Source organism: Rhincodon typus, chromosome 38, assembly GCF_021869965.1.
Source record: "Rhincodon typus isolate 14 chromosome 38, sRhiTyp1.1, whole genome shotgun sequence".
Lineage (NCBI taxonomy): Eukaryota > Metazoa > Chordata > Chondrichthyes > Orectolobiformes > Rhincodontidae > Rhincodon > Rhincodon typus.
In genome coordinates, this window is record NC_063369.1 from 870,742 (window position 1) to 893,915 (window position 23,174).

General features: G+C 41.2%; 1 protein-coding gene across 3 annotated transcripts; it reads right to left on the minus strand.

The window, feature by feature from the left end:
- Positions 1–17,142: 17,142 nt before the first annotated feature.
- LOC109920291 (jerky protein homolog) lies at positions 17,143–22,766 on the minus strand. Of its 3 annotated transcripts, XR_007265758.1 has the most exons (3): positions 21,487–22,766; positions 19,399–19,528; positions 17,143–17,480 (listed from the first exon to the last, which is right to left on the minus strand). XR_007265758.1 is itself a non-coding variant. In XM_048618093.1 (2 exons), the coding sequence occupies exons 1-2, from the start codon at positions 22,672–22,674 to the stop codon at positions 19,463–19,465; spliced, it is 1,254 nt and encodes a 417-aa protein (XP_048474050.1). In that variant the 5' UTR covers positions 22,675–22,766; the 3' UTR covers positions 17,175–19,462. The 3 variants fall into 3 exon arrangements, 2 of the variants coding, with proteins under 2 accessions (XP_048474049.1, XP_048474050.1); XM_048618093.1 differs by having other exon boundaries at positions 17,175–19,528; XM_048618092.1 differs by having other exon boundaries at positions 17,172–22,766.
- Positions 22,767–23,174: the final 408 nt, after the last annotated feature.

Genomic DNA, 23,174 nt, shown 5'->3' on the forward strand with positions numbered 1-23,174 from the left:
TTTTAAAAGAGAAAAGGAATGGCCAGTTTGTGTGTGGTGTATTTGGATTTTCAGAAGGCTTTTGAGAAGGTTCCAAAAAAAGTTAGTAAATAAAATTAGAATATATGGGATTGGGTGTAGTATACTGGTATGGATTGAAAATTGGTCAACCCACAATAGGAATAAACAGGCAATTCTCAGGATGGCAGGTGGTTACTAGTGGAATACTGCAAGGATCAGTGCTGGGAACACAGCTGTACACAATCTATGTCAATGATTTGGATGTGAGAACTTCAAATATTATTGCCAAATTTGCAGCTAACACAAATACGTGAGAATATAAGGTGCTAGGAGAATCCAAATACATTTCAAGGCAGCTTTGAGGGGCCAAGAGAATGGTAAAGAGCATGGCAGATGGATTATGATGTGAACAAGTTAAAAATGATCCACTTTGGGAGATGGTGAGAGGTTGGGAAGTGTTGATGTCCAAAGAGATTTGGGTGTTCTTGTTCATGAGTCGGAAAAAGATCCCACAAAAAGCAGGCACAGCAAGCAATCAGGAAGGCAAATGGTAAGTTGGCCTTCATTGCAAGGCTTTTTGAGTACGGGAATAAAGATGACTTGCTGCAGTTGTGTGGAGCCTTGGTGAAACCGCACATGGAATATGCGTACAATTTTAGTGTCCAAATCTAAGGAAGATATACTTGCCATAGACAGAGTGCAATAGATGCTCATCAGATTAATCCATGGGATGGCAGGCTTGTCCTATGAGGATGGATTGAAAAAACTGGTTCTGTAATCTTTAGAACCTTGAAGAATGAGAGGTATACAATTGAAACTTAGAAAATCCTTGGATAAGATGTTTCCCCTGACAGGTTGGGAGGGGCATGGTGGGGGGGGTGGGAGGGGATGCTGGTGTTCACATTAACAGGTAGGCCATTTAAGACTGAGATTAGGTGGAGTGTTTTCACTCAGGATGTTGAATATTTGGAATGCTATATTGCACAGGGCTGTGGAAGTTCAATCATTGAGCAGGTTCAAGTCAGAAATTGTTAGATTCTTGGATGCTAATGACATTAAGGGATGTGGGAATAGCACAGGAAAGTAGCATTGAGGCAGATGATTAATCATGATCTAGTTCAATGGTGGAGCAGGCTGGATGGGCTAAGAGACCTACTCCTTATGCTATGTTTTTAGAATGGATTGTTTGCTGTCTTTTGAGACAGAAAGCGGAGAGAGGGGTAAAGTGTAGTTATTCGGAGTGTCAGAAAGTGAGAAGTGATGTTCCACAAGTTTCAGTACTTGGCCCATTGCCTTTCACAATTTAAATTCGGGATTTGGACTTTGGAATCAGAGACACAAATTCTAAATTTGCACATGACACCAAATTGGGAGCATGGTCAATTCTGGGGAGAACTTAACTAAAATTATAGAAGGGCATCAAAAACTTTTCTGAATGGACAAATAATTGGCAAATGAAATTCCATACAAGGGAATGTATGGTAGTACATTTTGGTAAAAAGAATAGGAAAATCACTTTTACTTGGATAGTACATGTCTGTGTCAAGTAGGAGACCAAAGGGATTTTGGTATCCAAATATATTAATCCTAAAAGATGTGCCACAGGTTAGCAAAAAAAAAGGCGAAGCAGGCACTGGGCTTTATTACTAGGGGGGGAGTGTTGGAAAATAAAGTAAAATAGTATTGACTCTTGGTTAGACCACATTTAGAGTACTGCATGCAGTTCTGGTCACTATATTTTGAAATTATAACTGGGCTGGGAGGATAGGTGTACTTACATCAGAATGTTTGAAGCAGCCAATAGCACCAGCACTGAGGCCATAATCAACCAAAACCAACTCTGGTGGGCTCACCACATGCTTCAGATGCCTGAGTTCACGCTACCAAAGCAAATCATCTTAGCCTAGCTCAAGGAAAGTACTCAAATGAGAAGAAGGCTTCCCTTTAAAATGCAACATAGATGTCGATGCATAGAAGACCCTCATAGAGAAGAAACCGATTTTGAAGGAAGCTCCTGTATGAAGGGCACAATTCTTTAAGAACACACAATGATTGGAGGAAGTATAAAAAAGGAACCAAAGGATGGAATGTTGGCGATCTTAAGGCCAAGGACCATTTTCCATCTGCCGGAAAGATCTCAGGTTCATCAGCCACGAAAGGACCCACAGAACCCATGACCAGTGATGTGGAATTTCCTTGGTGGACAATCATACTCATTAGCCAGAGATTGCCAACAACAATAAAAACATTTAGAATCAGTACAAAGGGCGCAGAAATTTCCAAGATGATCCCAGAAATGCTTGTGTAAAGATGTCAGGAAAGGATTGACAGGTTGGGTCTCTTTTCTCTGGAATAAAGAAGGCTGAAAGGTGAGCTAACAGAGGTCTTCACAATTAAGAAAAGTTTTGATGTTGAAAGATGGAGAAGAGATTCCCAATGCAGGGGAGGACCAAGGTTTCCTTGTAAGGAACAGAGGAACACATTTTTGCCTGGCCCACAAGGCAAAAAACAAATAAAGTTAACTTTATTTTCAGGCCTGAGTTAGCAAGAACTGCAGATGCTGGAGTCCAAGGCAACACAGTGTAGAGCTGGAGGAACACAGCAGGCCAGGCAGCATCAGAGGAGCAGGACCCGACCCGAAACGTCAACTTTCTTGCTCCTCTGATGCTGCCTGGCCTGCTGTTTTCCTCCAGCTCCACAGTGTGTTTGTTTTCACGCCTGTTTTCTTTCCAGATTTGCTCATTTGCAGTTTAGCTGAACCTATGCAATTCTTGGGTTAAACTAGCAGTCCAGTCCCATTGACATCATTGGAGCTTGGCTACTTGGAAAACATGCCCCACTACTTTCTGACAGGCATTGTTATCACCTGATCGAAAGAACAGGTTAACATTTCAACCTGCTGGAACACAGCAGCATCGAAGAGGACATTATTACTGTGAAAACTTTAGCTGGCTACAAGCATTCTCTCATTTATTATGACCAGGTTTAAATGTTTAACGTTTGGTCTGTTTACATTTATTAAATCATTCACAAGGAATGGAATTTTTCAGTAAATGTTAAGACCATCAACTAGTGTCTTTGATGTCAAGCACCAAAAATAGCTTGGGAGCACCACTACTTGTTACATGTTGTTAAGCAGATCATTGAAGTTAATTAATTAATCAGTTGACTGGGTAGATCTAAAGAGAAAATAAAGGCTCCTGTGGTGCAGTGGTAATGTCCCTACCTCTGAGCCAGGAGACCTGGGTTCAAGTCCCATCTACTCCAGGGATGTGTATTAATATCTTTAAACAGGTTGGTTAGGAAAATATCTAAGATTGAATAGTTAATAAACTCTATCCACACAGAAATATATCCTGGTTTTAGTCTTGACTGGCTTGTCGCTGTCAAATTGACACTATAGAATGAGGTCCTAAAGAACATAACTTCCACACTTATCCTGTTGCAGTGAGAAATCTACTTGATCTCCTACTCATCAATGTGTTTGTTTCAGGTATATTTATCCATGATATTATTGGTAGAAGTGACCACGCACAGTCCCCGTAAGACCATAAGATATATCAGCAGAAAAACTTTTCTCTGTATTTAAATGCATGTGACAACAATAAATCAAATCAAATTAGGCCATTCAGTCCATCAAGCCTGCTCCACCATTCAATCGTGGCTAATATCTTTCTCAATCCCATTCTCCTGCCTTCTCCTAACCTTTGATCCCCTTACCAATCAAGAATCTATCTCTTTCTCTGTCTTAAATGCATTCAATGACTTGGGTGCCACAACCAACCTCAGGCTGAAGAAATTCCTGCTAATCTCAGTTCTAAAGGGTTGTCCCTTCATTCTGAGGCTGTGCCCTTGGGTCCTAGTCTTTCCTATTAGTGAAAACATCTATTCCATGCCCACTGTATCCAGGTCTGTCAGCAGTTTGTAAGTTTCAGTGAGATAACCCCGCAGTCTTCTAAACTCCATAGACTACAGAACCAAAATCTCAACCGCTCCTCATATGACATGCCCTACATCCCTGGGATCATTCTTGTAGAGATGAAATCCCACCTTCACCTTGAAGCCTAACTCTCTATTGGGTTGTGCAGTGCATCTATCATGATAAATAGGATCAATTCTGAACAGACGTAGTACTTCAAATCTAGGTGTTGCTTCAGCAAGTTGTGTTCCACCACAATCTGTGCTCTTTTGGTTTTTATTTAGTATTTAACTCACTGCGACATCTCTTCCAGGCATGCCCACCTTGAAGTTCTGCTCCTCTCTCCAACGGGATTTCTGTTCCAATCTCTCTTCTTGCCCACCGACTTTAAATTCACTGTCACTCCTAATGTTTGCCAACTGTCTTTCTCTCTCTTTGGGCTCTATCCTATTGTTTACTCCCTACCCCACCCACCTCCCTATTTTCTGCATATAAACTGACGTTTTCCCAGCCACTATCAGTTCTGAGGAAGGGTCACCGGACCCACAACGTTAACACTGTTTTCTCCTTCACAGATGCCGCCAGACCTGCTGAGCTTTTCCAGCCACTTTGTTTTTGCTCCCATTTATGGACTCCATTTACATGCCTCATGGCTGCAGAAGGGCGGCCAACATCATCAAAGACCCATCCCATCCTGGTCATGCTCTCCTACAACCTCTTCTGTCAGGCAGAAGATACAGAAGCTTGAACACACACACCAACAGGTTCAAGAACAGCTTCTTGCCTGCCGGTATTAGACTGATGAATGGACTCTCTAACTTCAAATAATGCTGACTTGTTAATGTTCATCTTGCCTAACACACACCCTGTGTGGTGTAACCTGTATGCCTGACTCTGTCAAAGTCTTTTTCACCCTATAATCTGTATGTCCTTGCTTACTATGATCTGCCTATACTGCTCGCAAACAAAGCTTTTCACTGAACTTGGGTACACATGACAATAAATCAAAGCAATTCAAATTTCAGGTTGATGGATGATTAATCTTAATTGCTTGAAAGGAAATGGGCAAGTTCAGATCAGCACCTGTTTTACACACCATTCAATTTACTCCTGTAATTAAGTTTAAATGCGACCTGCACAGCTATGAACGGGGGTCGGCCATTCAGCCCTTCAAGCCTGCTCAACATTCAATTTGGTTATTATAATAATATAATCTAAATATGCATTGTAGTTAACAGGCTGAACTGTGTTAACTTAGAAATTACTATTGGGGTATTTTTAGTAGACAAATATTTGTCCACTATCTTTGCTCACTATTCTAATGCTGGAATAATAAATTAAAGTGGAACTAATATTACAGGAGAAATAACTGACAGTGAACACAAGCAATTATATGCAACTGTTAGCAGATATCATTTCTGCATCAGAGACAAAAAAACTGTAGATGCTGGAATCCAAGGTAGACAAACAGGAGGTTGGAAGAACACAGCAAGCTAGGCAGCATCTGGAGGAAAAGAGAAGTCAATGTTTTGGGTATTACCCTTCTTCAGGACTGGATGTGGGGGTAGGGGGAGCTGCAGATAAAGGGGTAGGGATGGGGGGGAGCAGAACAGAGGTGATAGATGGACCAATCAGGTCGTACCTACTACGATTGTTCTTCCAGCCTCCTGCTTATCATTTCTGCATCATTAGTTTTACATCTATCAGCAGTGTTCTGAGGAAAGGGTCAAAAAGGAAAAGAATTTTTTAAAACCAATCATAAGAAAACACCTTCGATGGCTTATTTGACTACACAATGTGTAATGTAGGATATATACTGCAAAATTCTGCAGTGCTGGAGGTCTGAAATAAAAAAAACAGAACATGCTGGAGAAATTCAGCATCTGTGGAGAGCGAGAAACAGAGTTAATGTTTCAAGTATGAGTCTCATTGGGAATGATCCTGGTCTGTGTTCAATCATTGAATTTTCTGTTGTGTTACACTGTTCTCCTAGCGCTCCTCATTTAGGAAATGGAAGAGAAGTCAATTCAGGTTAATATGCTACATTGACTTCGAGAGATTTATTTTTAAATAAGGACAGGATCATGGTTTTTTTTTATTAAATTCCAGTCAAATAGTTTGGCAACACTAATCCTCAGGACTCAAAATAAAAAGAATCCTAACCTTCCGGATATACTTTCTGAAAGAGTTAGATACCTTCAGCTTCATAAATGAAATTTCAGAGGATCCCTGCCCTATAACCTTTTCAAAGGGAAGTTGGAACAAGAAAAACTAAACAATGTTCAGAACTTGATGGGTTAATCCTCTTGTGACACACATGCTGTTTATTTTCGCTTTCTCGGCTGAGCAGGTGTTGAGAATTAAATTCACCTTGGACAAAATCTACCACCCACCTGGTCTGGCTGCAGTTCAGCAGGCCCCATGCTCATCCTGACAGATTGTTCATATCTTGAAAGGCAGCATCATGTGGGCCATTAATGTAGTCATCATATTATTTCAAATAACAGCAAAACCATCTGATGCAAGAATAAACTGCAATTACGGCTTAAAGTTACATTAAAATTTGGAGATGAGAAAAAGTGCAAAGTTCAATTACATCAAGTTTGATTCTGAGCTTCAGCAAGGATTTAGAGGTTGGGGCGTTGAGACCTCATAGTGAGAGGCCACTATTAAGGGCAATATAATAACAAAGATTCTTCTTTTATTGAGTCTATAACTGAAATTGGAGTGTGATATGTGTGGGTCAGGGGGCTGGAACAGGAATAAAACAAAGTCAAGTTAGGAGCATTGCTAGTATATAGGATCAGAGTAGGCATGGGACAGTTTAGCAGAGGGTTTTGAATAGGATACATGTGGGCCAAGTGCAGGATTGTGACTTAAGTTATTGTTGGAAATTTGTTGGTATATTAGTTGTTACTCACCAATTAATTATTAAATATATTTGCACAATGCAACAAGCACAAGGAAAGAAAGGGAATTCTGGTATAAAACACACATTTTTAGAAATGTTCAGACAGCCTGCTGAAAACCTCAGTGACATAGCAGATTTTTTGTTAAATCTTTTGAGTAAATACAGAAGCATTCCACATTTGTAAATATTTTAAGTTAGCAAAACTGCTGCTTCTATTGCTGAGCTTGAAAAGCTATGTTATTACATCCTGGAGGGTCACAGATGAGCTACAGACAGTGTGTGAAGATGGTACAAAATAGATGTGTGACAATACCATGAGAGCAGATATCCAAGGAAGAGTAGCTTCTAGCAGCAGCAGCAGATCCTGATGGAAGGAGGGGTGAGATGGTGGAGGTGAGAGCGGATTGAGTAACGTTGACCTCCCAGCAAAACCACACTGGGATGAAGCACATCTTTTTTGCACCATCCATGAAATGTCTTCAGATATTTTCTACGCTGTTTTTATTCATTCGTGTGGTGTGGGGTGTCACTGGCTGAACCAGCATTTATTGCCCATCCCTAGGTGGGCGTAAGAAGATGGTAGTGAGTTGTTTTCTTGAATCGCTGCAGTCCATTGCTGTAGGAACACTCAGTGCTGTTAGGGAGGGAGTTTGATCCAGTGATACTGAAGGAGCAGCAATATATTTCCAAGTCAAAATGTTATTTGGCTTGGAGGGAAACCTGTAGGTGGTAATGTTCCCATGTATCTGCTGCCTTGTCCTTTGATGTGGCAGTGTTGTTAGATTTGGAAGGAACTGTCTAAGAAGCCTTAGTAAATTTCTGCAGTGCACCTTATAGGTGGATCCCCGGAGCTACTGAGTGTCAGTGATGAATGGTGTGAATGTTTGACAATGCGGTACCAATTGTATGGGCTGGTTTGTCCTGGGTGGTGACAGGCTTTGTGGGGGTTGTTGCAGTCATCCATGCAAGACGCAAGTATTCCATCAATTGTTACTTATGACTTGTAGATGGTGGACATGCTTTGAGGAATCTGGAGGTGAGTTACTCGCTACAGAATTCTGAACCTCTGACCACTTCTTGTGACCACAGTATTTATGTGGCTTGTCTGATTCCTTTTCAGGTGAATGGCAACCCTCAGAATATTGATACTGAGAGATTCAATGACAGTAGTGCTATTGAATGTGAAGTGGCGATGATTAGATTCTCTCTTGTTGGAGATGGACATTGCCTTGCAGTTGTGAGATGTGAATGTTACTTGCCACTTCTCAGCCCAAACCTGGATATTGTCCAGGTCTTGCTGCATTTGGACATGGACTACTTCATTATCTGAGGAGTCAAGAATGGTGCTGCATATTGTGCAATCATCAGCAAACATCTTAGTTTGCTGGGGCTTCTTGATGCCACACTTGGTTGAAAGTGGCCTTGATGTCAAGGGCAGTCAATCTCACCTCACATCTGAGATTTTGTAAATACTTGAACTAAAGCTGAGATGAACTAGAGCTGAATGTTCCTAACAGAACCCAAACCGTGCATCAGTGAGCAGGTTATTGCTAAGCAAGTGCAGCTTGACAGAACTGCTTTGTGACAGCTTCTATCACTTTACTGATGATCGAGAATAAACTGATGAGCCGGTAATTGTCTAGGTTGGATTTGTCCTGCTTTTTATGTACAGCTGTGCCTGGGCAATTTTACGCTTGGGTAGATGCTAGTGTTGTATCTGTACCGGAATGGCTTAGCTATGGGCACCACAAGTTCTGATACAATTCTTCAGAATTATTGCTAGAATGTTGTCAGGGCCCATAGCCTTTGCAGTATTCAGAGCCTTCTTGATGTCATGTGGAGTGAATTGAATTGGCTGAGGCCTGGCATCTGTGTTTATGGGGACCTACAGAGGAGGCTGAGATAGATCATCCACTCAGCACTTCTGGCTGAAGATTGTTGCAAAGCTTCATCCTTATCTTGTGCATTGATGTGCTGGTTTCCCCATCATTGAGAATGGGGATATTTGTGGATCCTGTTTTTCCAATGAATTGGTTAATTGTCCACCACCACTGGACACAGCAGAACGCAAAAGCTTAAATCTTATCTGTTGGACATGGAATCACTTAGCCGTGTCTATCATTTGCTGCTTATGCTGTTTGGCACACAAATAGTCCTAGCTTTTAACTTCACTAGGTTGTTAACTCATTTTTAGGCATGATGGTGCTGCTCCTGGCAATCCTGCACTCTTCTTTGAACCAGGGTTGATCCCTTAGTGCTGAGGAACAATCATATTGTACTTGAAGCATTAACTCTGTTTCTCTTTCCACAGATCTGCCAGATCTGCCTTGTTTCTTCAACATTTTCTCTTCTTATTTTGATCTCCTGACTTGATGGTGATGGTAAAGTGGCATATATGCTGGGCCATGAGGTTGCAGATTGTGTTCAAGAACAATTGTGCTGCTGATGGCCTATAGTGCCTTACGGTTGCCCAACCTAAAGTCGCTAGATCTGTTTGAAGTCTATCCTATTTCGCATAATGGTACTGCCATGCTAGAGGGCATCCTCAATGTGAAAATGAGACTTTCTCCCCACAAGGACTGTGCAGTTGACACTCCTACCAATACCATCATGGACAGATGCACCTGCAGCAGGCAGTTTGGGAAAGATGAAGTGAAGCATTTTTTTGCCCCTTTTCGTTGGTTCCCTCACAATTCAGTCTGGCAGCTATTTCCATGAGAATTTGATCACCTCGGTCAATAGTAGTGCTGCTGAACTACTCTTGGTGGTGGCCAATGAAGTCTCCAATGCTGAATACATTCTGCACTTTTGCCACCTTCAGCGTTTCCTCCATGTGTTGTTCAACATTGAGGACTATTGATTCATCAGCCGATGGGGTACGGTAGGTGATAATAAGCAGGAGATTTTCTTGCCCATGTTTGACCTGATGTCCGGTTGCCATGTCAGAAATATCTTTTCTCTACTTTTCTCATTTCTTTACATCTGTGCATCGTTTTCAAGTTTTATGACAAGTTGTCATCAAATTGCACAGAAGTAACTCAATTCACTCGCAAATCTTGAGATATGGACATATTAGTGAGATGCTGAGAGATTTGTGTGAGGCGATATAGATTAGCTGATTGATCTGTGAACTGCTTTAAGAGCCACAGTATCAGTTGGGAGAGAGTCACAAACCAGGGGGAATGAAATGGATGTTTTTTTCCAAGTACTTTTTGTAACCCTCCTGTCCATGTCCTGTCAGACATACAGAGAGAAGACTGATTTTGCTCTGTGCCATTCTCTGGGGATTATTTTCTCCCTCTGCAGATTTTTTTCCACTGCTGTTGCTATGGTTACATCATTTAAGGCAGCCTAAAAGTCGTCCTGTTGTTTGTTTCCTCTCTTGAATCAATGAAATTCTCTGCCACACTTCCTGGGAGAGAGCCAGTAAAAGACACCGACAATTCATCTTTCTCTGCCAGTCATGGTTCTGAATGTTAACTAGAGCTCTCTTTACTGAGAGCTATTCTGAATGGATTCATTATTCCCTTACATCTCACCCCGGCATTGAATGATTTGCATTAATTTAATATAAATATTAAACATATATAATGAATTCAGATAGTGATTCACCAATTTGTGCTTCAGTCACTTCCTCTGGGTGATCTAGCCCTCTCAACATGTCATTGGGTTATGAAAATATAGGATACTAGAATTTTTTCAAAATCAAACAAAAACTCAAATGTGATTCTGCTGTTTACCTTCTTACCCAGGCTGTAAAAGTGTTTGTTGGCTGCAAATGTAATCCGAACCGATTGGGGTTTGTTCAACATGACGTGGACAGGTTTGAGAATCAGGGAAGCAGGTGTAAGCCACAAAGGATATCAACAGACGATAGGGGGAGGTGAGAAAAACATTTCAAATGATTGAAAATGTTTAAAATCAATAATGTCCTGTTGTGTTAACCATTCTACCAGTTTGTTTAAATGACATTTTCCAAACTCTCTGGTAGCTCAGTAGTTAATTTTAAATGTACTGATCCGCACAGGATGAGTAAGACCCAGGTTGAATCTGTTTTGCAGAACCGAAACTGTTTTCATTGCCTCTAGGGCGGAAAGGTATAAAAATCAGCTTGGTTGCTTCTCTTCCTAGTCCGGTGTATATATGTGCACATTGGATGAGGAGGATTGGGTTTACTGTTGTGTCCCATGTTGGAATAGTTCACATACATTCATTTGATGAATTATCAGAACGCATTTGTGGAGTAGTACCCCACCTTCTTTTCTCCCTCACCAAACTTACACATCTTCCTTTCCCCCTCCACCCTCACCTATAAACGGGCATGGACCTCAATGGCTTCTTCGATTCACCAACTTTGAGACCATTCGTTTAACTTTTGTTGCTGCTTTCCATTTTCTGTTTGCCCACCAAACCAAACTTAATCCAGTCCAGGCTCTTCTCTGCCATAAAACTGAAATTGCAACTCGCTGTAGATCCTCTCCTATCTCCTCTCATGCTCTATCAGTGTTTGCGTTATCTATGACACTCACATTTTGCCTCTTTGACTCTATTTCCATTACATTGATGTGTCCAAAATTATTTCCTTGATCCCAAGCAGCTGATAGTGTAAATATTTCCTCTGGTCTACAATTGTGCCCCACCCTTTCAAACCCACTGCAGAGACATAGTATAAGCAGACCTAGGCCATTTGACCCATCAAGCCCGCTCCGCAATTCAACATGATTATAGCCGATCCCTTATATCAACGCCAGAGTTCTGCTCTTCTCCTCTGCTCCTTGAAACCTTCAGTATTTTTTTTTTTCTTAAATATGTTCAGTGACTTAGCCTCTGTAGCTTCATGTGGTAGAGAACTCACAGATCCACCATTCTCTGTAATAAAGAAATTCCTCCTTGTCTCAGTCCAATGGCCCACCTTGTTTCTCTTTCTCCAAGATGCTGCCAGAGCTGCTGAGTTTCACAGCATTCACTGTTTCCTTGCTTTCAATGACTGGTGTACAAGAACACCCAGATCCCTTTATCTATCAACTCTCCTAATCTTTCACTATTTAAAAGTACTATTTTTTTTTTCTGACCAAATTACTGTTCACAATTTATTTTGTTAGTTATGGTTGGACCTTTTTCCTGCTGTGCTTTTGTGCCAGAAAGGAATGTATACCTGTTATAATGCAACTGTTCCTTAAATATTAGTCATTGCCTATCCACTGTTATGTTTTTTTAAATGTAGTTACCCTATGACTCTATGACAATCTACTGAAATCAGTTCACCCTCATGCCTTCATGGTTTCCTGTGTTTAAATGTAGGACCCTAGTTTCAGATTGGACTACTTTTTCCATCCCAATGAAGAGTTCTATCATGTTATGGTCAGTTTTCTCTAAGAACTCTGCAAACAAAATTATTAATTAACACCTTCTCATTGCACAATGCCAAAGCTAACCTAGCCTGTCCCCACGTTGGTTCCTCAACATACTGGTCTAAAAACAATTGTATACACACACTCCAGAAATTTGTTTACAACAGTATAATTATTAATGTAGTTTGTCCAGTCTTCATGCAGATTGAAGTCACCCATGATGACTGTAGCACCATTGATGCATATTTCTCTAATTTCCTGCTTAATGCTATCCCGTCCCTTGCCACTGCTGCTTGGAAGGCTATAGATGAATTCTACAAATGTTTTCCACCCATTGTTGCTTGTTAGCTTGACCAGGACTGATCCTAAATTTGGATTTTCTAAGCCAGTATCCTTTCTCACTATTGCTTGATTCGTTCCTTACTGATAATGCCACCACTTTTCCATTATCACTCCTCTACTCAACACCTCACCACCCTCTGTCCTTGAAAACCTGGATGTATTCAACCCTCCTTTCCCTGTCCAAAGTATTTGAATATGTTGCTGCTTCTTGTCCATTACCATCTTTCCAAAAATACCATGTTTGAAGCTTTCTAAACAAGTTTCAGTTGCTGTCATTAAAGCAAATGACCCCATTCAAAGTTTGATTTCACTTATTAGTGTTACATGTACTGAGATACAGTGAAAGGTATTGTTTTGCATGCTAACCAGACAAATCATATCTTACATAAGTACATCAGGGAAACAAAATAGAATGCAGAATATAGCGTTGCAGCTACAGAGAAGGTACAGAGAAAGATAACAGTAGGGAAGAAGCTGTTCTTAATTATGGTGGTACATGTTTTCAAACTTTTGTATCTTCTGCCCAATGGAAGTGTGTGGAATAGAGTATAACTGGGGTAGCAGGATCTTTGATTATGTTGCCTGCTTTCCCGAGGTAGCAGGAAGTGTTGGCAGAATCACTGGATGGAAGGCTGGTTTTTGTGATGGACTGAACAAGCCACAGATTACATCTTCCATAGCCCTGATGCATTATTCATTCCCCTTGACATTTCAACAAACACAGCATCCTCCAACTGCTCTCACTTTTGGTAGTGGATTTATTTAATTGTAGCTAAAGCTTTTCTTAAAAATATCCTGACTCTCCCTGTCTTCTCCCAAAATTGCCATTCCCCTTCCAAACACCATTTCCTCTGAAATGCCCCAAGAATCTGTCCTTTGCTCCTTTCTATTTTTGGCAGCATGTTGCACTCTGGTGACATCATTCAGTGACGTGGGGTCAGCCTCCACCTGTACCCAGACCACATGCTGCTCTACTCTCCTGCTTCTGTACACTGCTTCTGTATTGTTTGATTGTTTGTCTAACATGCAGTCCTGGATAAGCCATAATTAACTCCAATTAATAATATTGAAGCCATTATCCTTGGCTCCCTGCAAATCTCTATACTCCCGCTGTTGAATCCATCTTTCTTCCAGTTACTGTCTCAGACTGGAACAAACTGTTTCCAACCGCAGCATTGCTTTCAATCGCAAGCTAATACCTGGTTTTCCCTATCACAAGAGGGATTTGCTTTAGTCACCCGTTACTGACTGTATTTCAGTTCATCTATGGCTAAATCCATCATCCGTACTTTTGACACCCAAATATTCAATAACTTCAGCTGTTCACTAGACCAGCCAACATTCTCATAATCAGATCATCCATTGAGGTGTTGAGTGGCCTACTCCCCTTAAATTGTATCCTTTTATCCTGTTTAGCGTGCAAAACAATACTTTTCACTGTATCTTGGTTCATGTAACAATAAATCAAATCAAATTGTATGATCACCCTTCTCCACTTCATTACATTCAAATACTCCTTGCTTGTATCCTGCAAGTGTCAATCTCCCATCACAGCCTCCTTGCTGAACTACTGCCTGCTGGTTCTTGGATACTTAAAATCTTATGTTATCATCCTTGTATGTGAAGCCTCAAACTCTCGAATCTCACTAGTCTTTGACTTGTCTTCCAGAATTCTGGATTTGTATGAATCCCATTCCCTTCACCTCACCAGTGATAGACTTGCCTTCTTGGACTATATGCGCTGGAATTTCCTACCTAAATTTTCCCAACTCTGTCTTCCTTTAAGACCGTTGTGGAAATTCCATCTCATAAACCTCTCATAATATGTTAGCACTTGAGTTTTACTATAATGGGTATATATTGAGACATTAGAACAGGGTTTGTCATTCAGCTGAATGAGTGAGATTCAGCGAAATCACGACTGATCTGCAACCTCACACTCCTCATTCAGCTTTGCCAATATTCAGGGGAGATAGTGGCATAGTGATAATGTCACTAACCTAATAATCCAGACAACACAGGTTCAAATCCCACTAGAACAGTTGGTTATATTTAAATTCAGTTAGTAAAAGTTTGATTATAAACCTAATCTCAGTAATGGTGATGATCATTAACTGATGTAGAAACCTATCTGGCTCATTACTGTCCCTTGGGGAAGGGTATCTGCCATCCTTACCTAGTCTGGCTTATGTGACCCATATCCAAGGAAAAAATACATAAATAACTAAAGCTATTTGGCATTTATTTAACACAAGTCTATCAATCGCATGTAAAATTTGCAATGGATTTAGCATCAATTGTTATCAGATGAGGAAAGATAGAAACTACTTCAGTGAAAGAATTTTGAATGTTTGTAATTCTGTATCCTGGGGGTTGTAGATATTCCGTTGTTGAGAATGTTTGAGGCTGAAATGGACAGATTTTGATCTCACCGAATCAAGAGATATGGGGAGTGAGCAGCAACATGGAGTGGTGACAGAAATTCAGTAACGATTATGTTAATTGGTAGAGCAGATTCAGTGAGTTGTTTGTTCTACTCCATTCCTATTTCTGAAGTTTTTATATTCTTATGGTACTGAGCATCTCCTGTAATTGAGCTGCACTCATCCAGTAAATATAGAGCATTCTATTTTGGTCTTTTTACATGTTAATGGGATGTGGGTGATGCTATGCCAGCATTCATTGCTCATCCATAATCAGTTTGGAGAAGCTGGAGGTGAGCTGCTGTAGTCCACGTGGTATAGGTGGACTCAACAGTGTTGTTAAGAAGGGAGTTCCAGGATTTTGACCCAACAACAGTAAAGGAATGGATGCATTTCCAAGTCAGGAAGGTGTGCGGCTTGACAGGGAACTTGTAGGCCAAGGTGTTCCCATGTATTTGTTCCTTTTGTCTTTGTGAGTTGGTAGATGTTGCGGGTTTGGAAGGGGCTGATGAATGAGCTTTGGGGAATTGTGCCTTGCAGATGCTGGACAGGCTGTAGTAAGTTTGTTGCTGCAGAGTTTGCAGTCTCGGTCTGCTGTTGTAGCCACAGTAACTCTATGGATGCCATCCAGTTAAAATTCTAATGAATGCTAAATCCTAGGATGTTGATGGAGGTTAGTTGGAAAATGTAGGTGGGAATGTAAACTGCATTGAAAACACAGAGCAACTGTAAAGAGATACAGACAGGTTAGGTGAGTAGGCAGCAAGATGGCATATGAAGTCTAAAATGGATACATGTTAAGTTATTCATTTGAGTCATAAGAATAGAAAAGTAGAATATTTTGATGCTGATCTTCAAAGAGATTTAGATTTGCTCTTACAAAGCTACACAAAAAAGATAGCATGCAAATACAGCAACCAATTAGAATGGCAACTGGCATATTGGTCTTTATTGGGGTGCAGAAAAAGAGATCTTGTTACAATTGTACAGGATTTTGAGATTAAATCTTGAATACTGTGTCCAGTTTAGATCTCTATATTTAACGAGGGACAAAGCTGCATAGGAGCTAGAATAGCAAAGCCTCGTGGGATTGGTCTCTGGACTGGGGTTTGGCAGGGATTGTGATGAGAAGTTAGGTGGTTTGAGCCCATATTTTCTGGAGTTTAGAAGAATGAGAGGCATCAATCTCATTGAAACTTACACGACTGTAAAAGGGCACAGTAGGCTAGATAGACACATGGAGGCATAGTCTCAGAATAAAGGGCCAATTGTTTTGGATTGAGGTGAGGACAATTTATTTCACTTTTTGAATCTTTAGAATTCTCCACACTGGAAAATCGTGGATGCTCCATCATTAAATATACTTAAGTCTGGGATAGACAGGATTTTGGTTTCTCAGGGAATTGAGTGGGAAAGTGGAGCTGAAGCCTACAATAAGCTGTAACCCTAATAAATGCAGAGCAGGCCTGATGAACTATACGTTCTCCCCCTGCTCCTATTCTATGTGTTCTATGATGTCGGTGATTCAGCAATTTAAATAATGTCTGTGGGAGATGGTTAGATTCCCTCTTGTTGGAGATAGTCCAGCACTTGTGAAGCACAAATATTCCTTGTCATTTATCAGCCCAAGTCTGAATGTTATCCTGGTCTTGCTGTTTATGAGCATGGATTGTTTCAGTACTGAAGAGTTGCACTTGGCAAATCTTTGTACCTCTCCAAGGACTTGACAATTTTCCTCAGTATGGTACGCAAGGTTGCATAGAATAGTTGTCATTGAGAGGCAGCATTTAAAGACAACTAAGGATGGATCTTGGGACACCCTGGAGATTACCATAGTGGGGGCTGAAAGAGAAGCAGGAAAGGGTGCAAGCTGTGGAATACAAGCGAGACGTAGCAGAGGAGGATGATATGATTCACCGAATCACATTTTGTAGACAGATATCACTTCAGTTTAAGGAGATCGTGTCAAATGCTATTTCGACGCAGTATATAGGAAGAAAACCAGAGTAAAGGGATCTGAATAGTGAGTGGTAAGGTAGGGAGGTCATGTCAAGTTCAAAGATTTTAGATAAGAAGAAAAGGTAGAGCTTGCTGTGGTTGTTCAAAAGGATGAATATCACATAATAAAGCCATATGTGAGGTACATGTTTCACATGACACAGCACATGGAACACAAAAGCAATCTTGGTCAGACACTGAGGTTTTGCAAAAGTTTTAATTTTCTCTCCAATTTTATTTTTGCCTAAATTCACATGAACATGTAATACTTTGTTTTTCATTTACAGGAGACATTAGAAACTGCAAACATTTTATACCTGGTGCCAATAATTTGAAAATAATTGGCTAAAATACTCGCAGACTCCAGGCAACACAGTCTTCATACAACTGAAATCAGGACTGGTAACTCCTGATGCAGTGACCAGCACATTACTTTCATCGCAGACTGGCTGAAGTTTATACACCGTGACCACCGTCTCCATAGCACAGGACTGGACCACACACTCTCACCATGAAAAAGAGCAGCAGTGTCCTAGCTGTGAATGCAGAAGATGTAAGTACAACAAATTTAAACAATGCATTGTATTTCAGAATAAGAACATAATAAAAAGGCCATTCAGCCCTGTGAGCTCACTGCACCTTTCAGTGAGATCACGACTGATTTACTTCGATATCATTTTGCGTTGTTATCCCCATATCCCTTGAGATTGCATTGCTCCCTGATGCCCAGTTTGGCTTCCGCCAGGGCCACTCTGCCCCCCGACCTCATTATAGACTTGGTTCAAACATGGATAAAAGAACTGAATTCCAGAGATGAGGTGAGAATAACAACCCTTGACATCAAGGCCACATCTGATTGATTGTGAAATTAAGGAACTGTAGCAAAAGTGGATTTATTGGGATTCAGGGCAAAGCTCTCCAATGGTTAGAGTCATACGTGGCACATAAGATGATGGTTGCAGCTATTGGTCAGTCATCTCAGCTCCAGGATCTCTCTCCAGGAGTTGCTCAGTCTAGTGTCCTCAGCCCAACCATCTTTAGCTGCTTCATCAATATCCTTCCTTCCATCATAATGTCAGAAGTGGGGGAGTTCGCCAATGATTGCACAATCTTCAGCCTCATTCACAACTCCTCAAATACTGAAGCAGCCTATGCCAAATGCAATGGGACCCAAACAATATCCAGGCTTGGGTTGAAAAATGGGAAGTAACATTCGCACCACACAAATGCGAGGCTGGACCACCAGAACACCTCCCTGCTGAAACTGGCTGCCCACAGCCACAGAGCACTCAGAGTGTTAAGTGACTAAGAATGAGACCTCTCCCCACATGGTCCACCTAGGGAAGAAATGCCACCTTACAGTTCTGCAGGCCCTTTGGATTGCTGGTGGCACTGTAGTCCCAGCAGCCTAGGTTCAAGTGATGGCCACTGCTGGGACTACAGCCAGTTCCTGAAGGAGGACAAATGGAGGGTGGACTGAAGGATGGCAATCTGGAGTTTTGGCAGGCCCTTGGATATGGGGGCGCTGAGTTTGAGAGACTGTGAAGGTGGCAAGGGGGGAGTTCTAATCTCACTGGGGGTGGGTGGATAATATATTTTTAATTAGCTCAGGATATCCACAATGGATCTGCGTGGTACCTGACACTAAAGCTGCTGGTCTTGCCAGATTAAAATGAGCCTCCCTTTCTTGCATGTGTAACAGCAATGGGAGTCAGAAGTGAGGCTCTCAATAGAGTCAAGGAGTAGGAAAGAGAGTCAGGAAACGGGAGTGAGTTGGGGAGTGGGAGAGAGTCAGGGATAGGGGAGTGTTGGGGAATGGGAAATAGTCAAGGAGACAGGGAGACGGAGAGAGAGATTTGGGATACAGGAGAGAGTCAGGGAGAGAGAGAGGTTGATGGGGTGAGAAAGAGTTGGGGAATGGTACAGGCTGCTCCAAAACAGTGCCATTAAGTCACAAAACATTATATTGGCCCTGGCACGAAACAATGCTGAAGCAGAAGTCCCGCTAAATGCGCATAAACTGCCCCGTCATATGTGCAATGTTAAAGAGCAATGGCGCTGAATGAAACAATTTAAAACTGGGCTTACAGTACTTCTCTTTTGAACTCGCACAAAGCTCTCCATCTGTCTTGGAATCTCATTTCTGACTCTGAACATTTGCTTGCAATTCCTAATCTTGCCTGGTCAACATCTGATATCCTTTCCACTATTGGTGAAGATTCATGGGGTGCTCTTTGTGATAAATGGGCAATTTAAATGCAATTGTTCAAACTGTTTCAAAATACAGAGGTAGCCATTTTACAAATGTCTGACTTAGAATTTCTGATATTTAGGAACGGGATCCTGCTTGTGAACTCATACTTACAAACAAATATTTTACACTTATGTATTGTGTTCTGACTTCTGTACCAATTGACTTATGGATGTACTCAGGAATGAAACCTGCTGTGTTACCTGGGATCCTTGCGTACATTGAAAAGTGCAGTATCAGATCACGAACACAGAATGCTTCAGAATGTCACAGAATGCTGTGACACCCCCTGGTGAAAGGAAAGCTGAACTGCAGTAACTGTGACCCTGAGGTCTGAGACAAAATTCAATAAGAAAACTGAGTCATTAATCTAAATTTGGAATAAATTAAAAGTTTTTTAGAGTGCATCTAAGTTTGAAAAAAATGACCAATCTCAACAATGAAATTTTATAATATTCATTATTAATGGATTGATGGAAATACCATTCATTTTTTCATTCTTGTCTGTAAAGATGTGCCTGCAGTCAGATAGTGTTTGTTCTGTGGTTAGCATTGTAAGTGCTCCTCCTGCAGTTTCCATCAGAGGACCTTACAGTATTAGTAAGCCTGGATTGCCCTTTGAAAGGGGTTACATTGTTCTGTTAAAAGGGATATTTGTTGTTGAGAACAGAAAAGCAGCATGTTATTTAAACGGAGAGAGAGACGGCAGAACTCTGAGCTACAGGGGGTCTGGACATCCTGATGCATGAATCACAAAATGTCAGTATGCAGGCACGACAAGTGTTTCAGGAGACAAACTGAATATTGTTGTTTATTGCAACAGTAATAGAAAATAAAAGTTGGGCAGTTGTACTACGGTTGTGGAGAACATTGCTAAGGCCACATCTGGAGTATTACTTAGTTTTTGTCTCCTTATTTAAAAAAGAATGTAAATGCATCAAAAGCAATGCAGAGAAGATTCACTCGACTGATTCCTGCAGTGAGGGAGTTACTTAATGAAGAAAGGTTGAACACGTTGAGCCTGTAACCATTGGTGTTTAGAAGAATGAGGGGTGATCCTACTGAAACATAAGATCCTGAGGGGACTTGACAGGCTGGGTGCTGAGAGGATGTTTTCCCTTGCGGAGGAGTTCATGTCGAGGGGACACAGTTTAAAAATAAGATGGCAATGAGGAGGAAATATCTCTCTGAGGATCATGAATCTTTGGAACTGTCTTCATAGGGAGCAATTGGGGCTGGGTCACTGAATGTGCTCAAGGCAGGTAGATAAATTCTTAACTAAAAAGTAATTGAAATGATTTCAGGGATAGGCAGAAATGTATGTTTATGGCTGTGGTCAAATCAGACATAATTTTATCAAATGATAGCATAGGCTAGAGGGGCTAAATGTCCTACTGCTGCTACTAAATTGTCTGTTTCTATGTTCATACATTGCTGCTTCTTATTGACAGTATCACTGTATTTTGCATCACTCTCAGTGCCTGTGGATTACAATCACATACAGCAAACTTTTTATTAACTGACACCTATGGGACCAGAAGTCTGCTGGTTGATAAAATATTCTGGTTGATCAGCCAGCGCACCCCTGGTACCATAGGTGCCAGTTAATAAAAAAGTTTGCTGTACTCTATTTACAGCATAAATCACTTAAATAATAATGCAACTTTGCCTTAAATAAAATTTATAGATCATAACATAAATGTAAATTAGACTTAAACATTATCACTAGGATCAGTGTCAATCACATGACTAGGATCATCAAGATCAGTCACTACCATGCAAGGATCACCACCTGGTTCAGCATTTTCATTATGAGGATCACCAGAACCCTTATGAATCAGCACTTTCTTAAACAAATCCTGAATGTCAGCTTGCTTAAAATAATCTTGTTTTTTCTGTAAGAATGTAGAGTGCAATAAATGTAGCCGAATGACATCTTGCACGGTGTAGCAATTTTGAGTTTCAGCAAATTTAAGCACCACCTGAAATGCCTCTGCAGCCTTAGCCCAAGAAACCCTCACTTCATGCAATTCTTCGTCAGTTTCTCTTTCAGATTCTCTCTCTTTTGTTGGATTCAAGACACTCTTAATTATTTCATCATCACTTAACACATGCACAACACTAACATCTTTATCAACATCAACCCATAGTTCCAGTTCTTGTTCACTCAATTTACACATAGGATTTTCATCACTTCGCACATTTTTCATCATCAAAGCCATTTCCATGACTGTACTTTTCTTCTGACGAATTCTGAAATCTTTGAATTCTTCATCTGAAGATAAACTTACATTAGGCCATAATTTATGCCAAGCACGCCTTAAAGTCTGTGGTTTAACCAACTTCCAAGCACAAGCTAAGTTATACACTGCATCTTTCAAACTATACGCCTTCTGAAACTCGGTAATCTTTTCATTATTGCTCAAAAGTTTACGTAAGAAGTCTTTTCTGTAGTGACACTTTAAATTTTCGATGATCCCTTGGTCCATGGGCTGGATTAACGCAGTTACTTTCGGTGGCAAATAGATAACAAAAATATTTCCTGACACCAATTTCGACTCCGGAGGATGAGCTCTACAGTTGTCTAGCAATAAGATACACTTGCTGTCTTCGGGTTTTCCATTCTTTCTGAAATGCTGCTTAACTGAAGGCACAAAAATGTAGTGAAACCAATGAGTGAATAATTGAACGTCCATCCATGAATTACTCTGAGCACTGTATCTAACAGGCAGATGACGCAAATTCTTGAAAGCACATGGATTCTTGGATTTCCCGACGACAAAAAGTTTTATCTGGTGAGTTCCAGCGGCGTTGGCGCAAACGAGGACTGTTATCCTGTCTTTATTCTTCTTAAATCCAGCAGCGCTAGCTTCACCAGATCCTGCAAGAACTGATTCGGGAAGGCATCTCCAGAACAGCCCGGTCTCATCAGCATTATAGATCTGGTCGGGTGAAAGACCGTGTTCAGCAACGATCTTTGCGAAATGATCACAGTACGATCCCGCAGCTTCGCAATCAGCTGCTGTGTTCTTCCCTGACATGTCAAGGTGCCGTATCCCATGCCGTAATTTAAAACAAGTGAGCCAGCCTTCAGAAAAGGCACAAGACTCTGTCAGCTGCAGCTTGGTGTAGAACTCCTTGGCCTTCTCAATCAGGATTGTCCCTGTCATCGGAACCCCCTGGAGGCGCTTCAGGGCAAACCACTCGTACAGCACTCTGTCAAGTTCCTCGAGTTTAGGTTTCTTCAGTGTGCGCCTCTTATCCGCACTCCTGCTGCTCTCTGAAGATGTGTAAAACTTCAGCAGTTCCTCCTTCTGGTGCTTTATGTCATAAATGGTGGACGAGCCAATGTTGAACTCGTTCATGATCTGACTGCGCTTCTCTCCCTTCTCAAGCCGCTGACATATTTCTATTTTCTGCTTGAGTGTCAGTACCACACGTTTACGTTTGCTGCCTGTGCCGGCTTTTGAAGTTTCCATGACGGCAGATGGGCAATTCACAAAAACCGCCAACACTTTCTGACTGTCCCAAACAATATGGCGGAACAGGAAGCAGGAAGGTGCCAAGTGCGCCACTTATCCGGCAGTGGGGGAAATACGGAACTACCGGCAGTCAGCCTTCTCACACTCACTGGCCGCTAGCTTATCGCTTTTGCCGGTTTATCGAGAGTGCCGGGGTTTTGTGTGCCGATTAAAGTGAAGTTATGCCATCGGGTCGTAGAGATGTACAGCACTGAAACAGATCTTTTGGCCCATCTCGTCCATGCCGACCAAATATCCTAAATTAATCTAGTCCCAATTGCCAGCATTTGACCCATATCCATCTAAACCCTTCCTATTCTTATACCCATTCAGGTACCTTTTAAAAACAGACCCATGGTCTGTTGCTGCGCCCCTTGCTGAGATATTTGTATCATGGACAGCCACAGATGAGGTGTGGGAAGACTGGAGGTTGATTAATGTAGTGTCACTATTTAAGA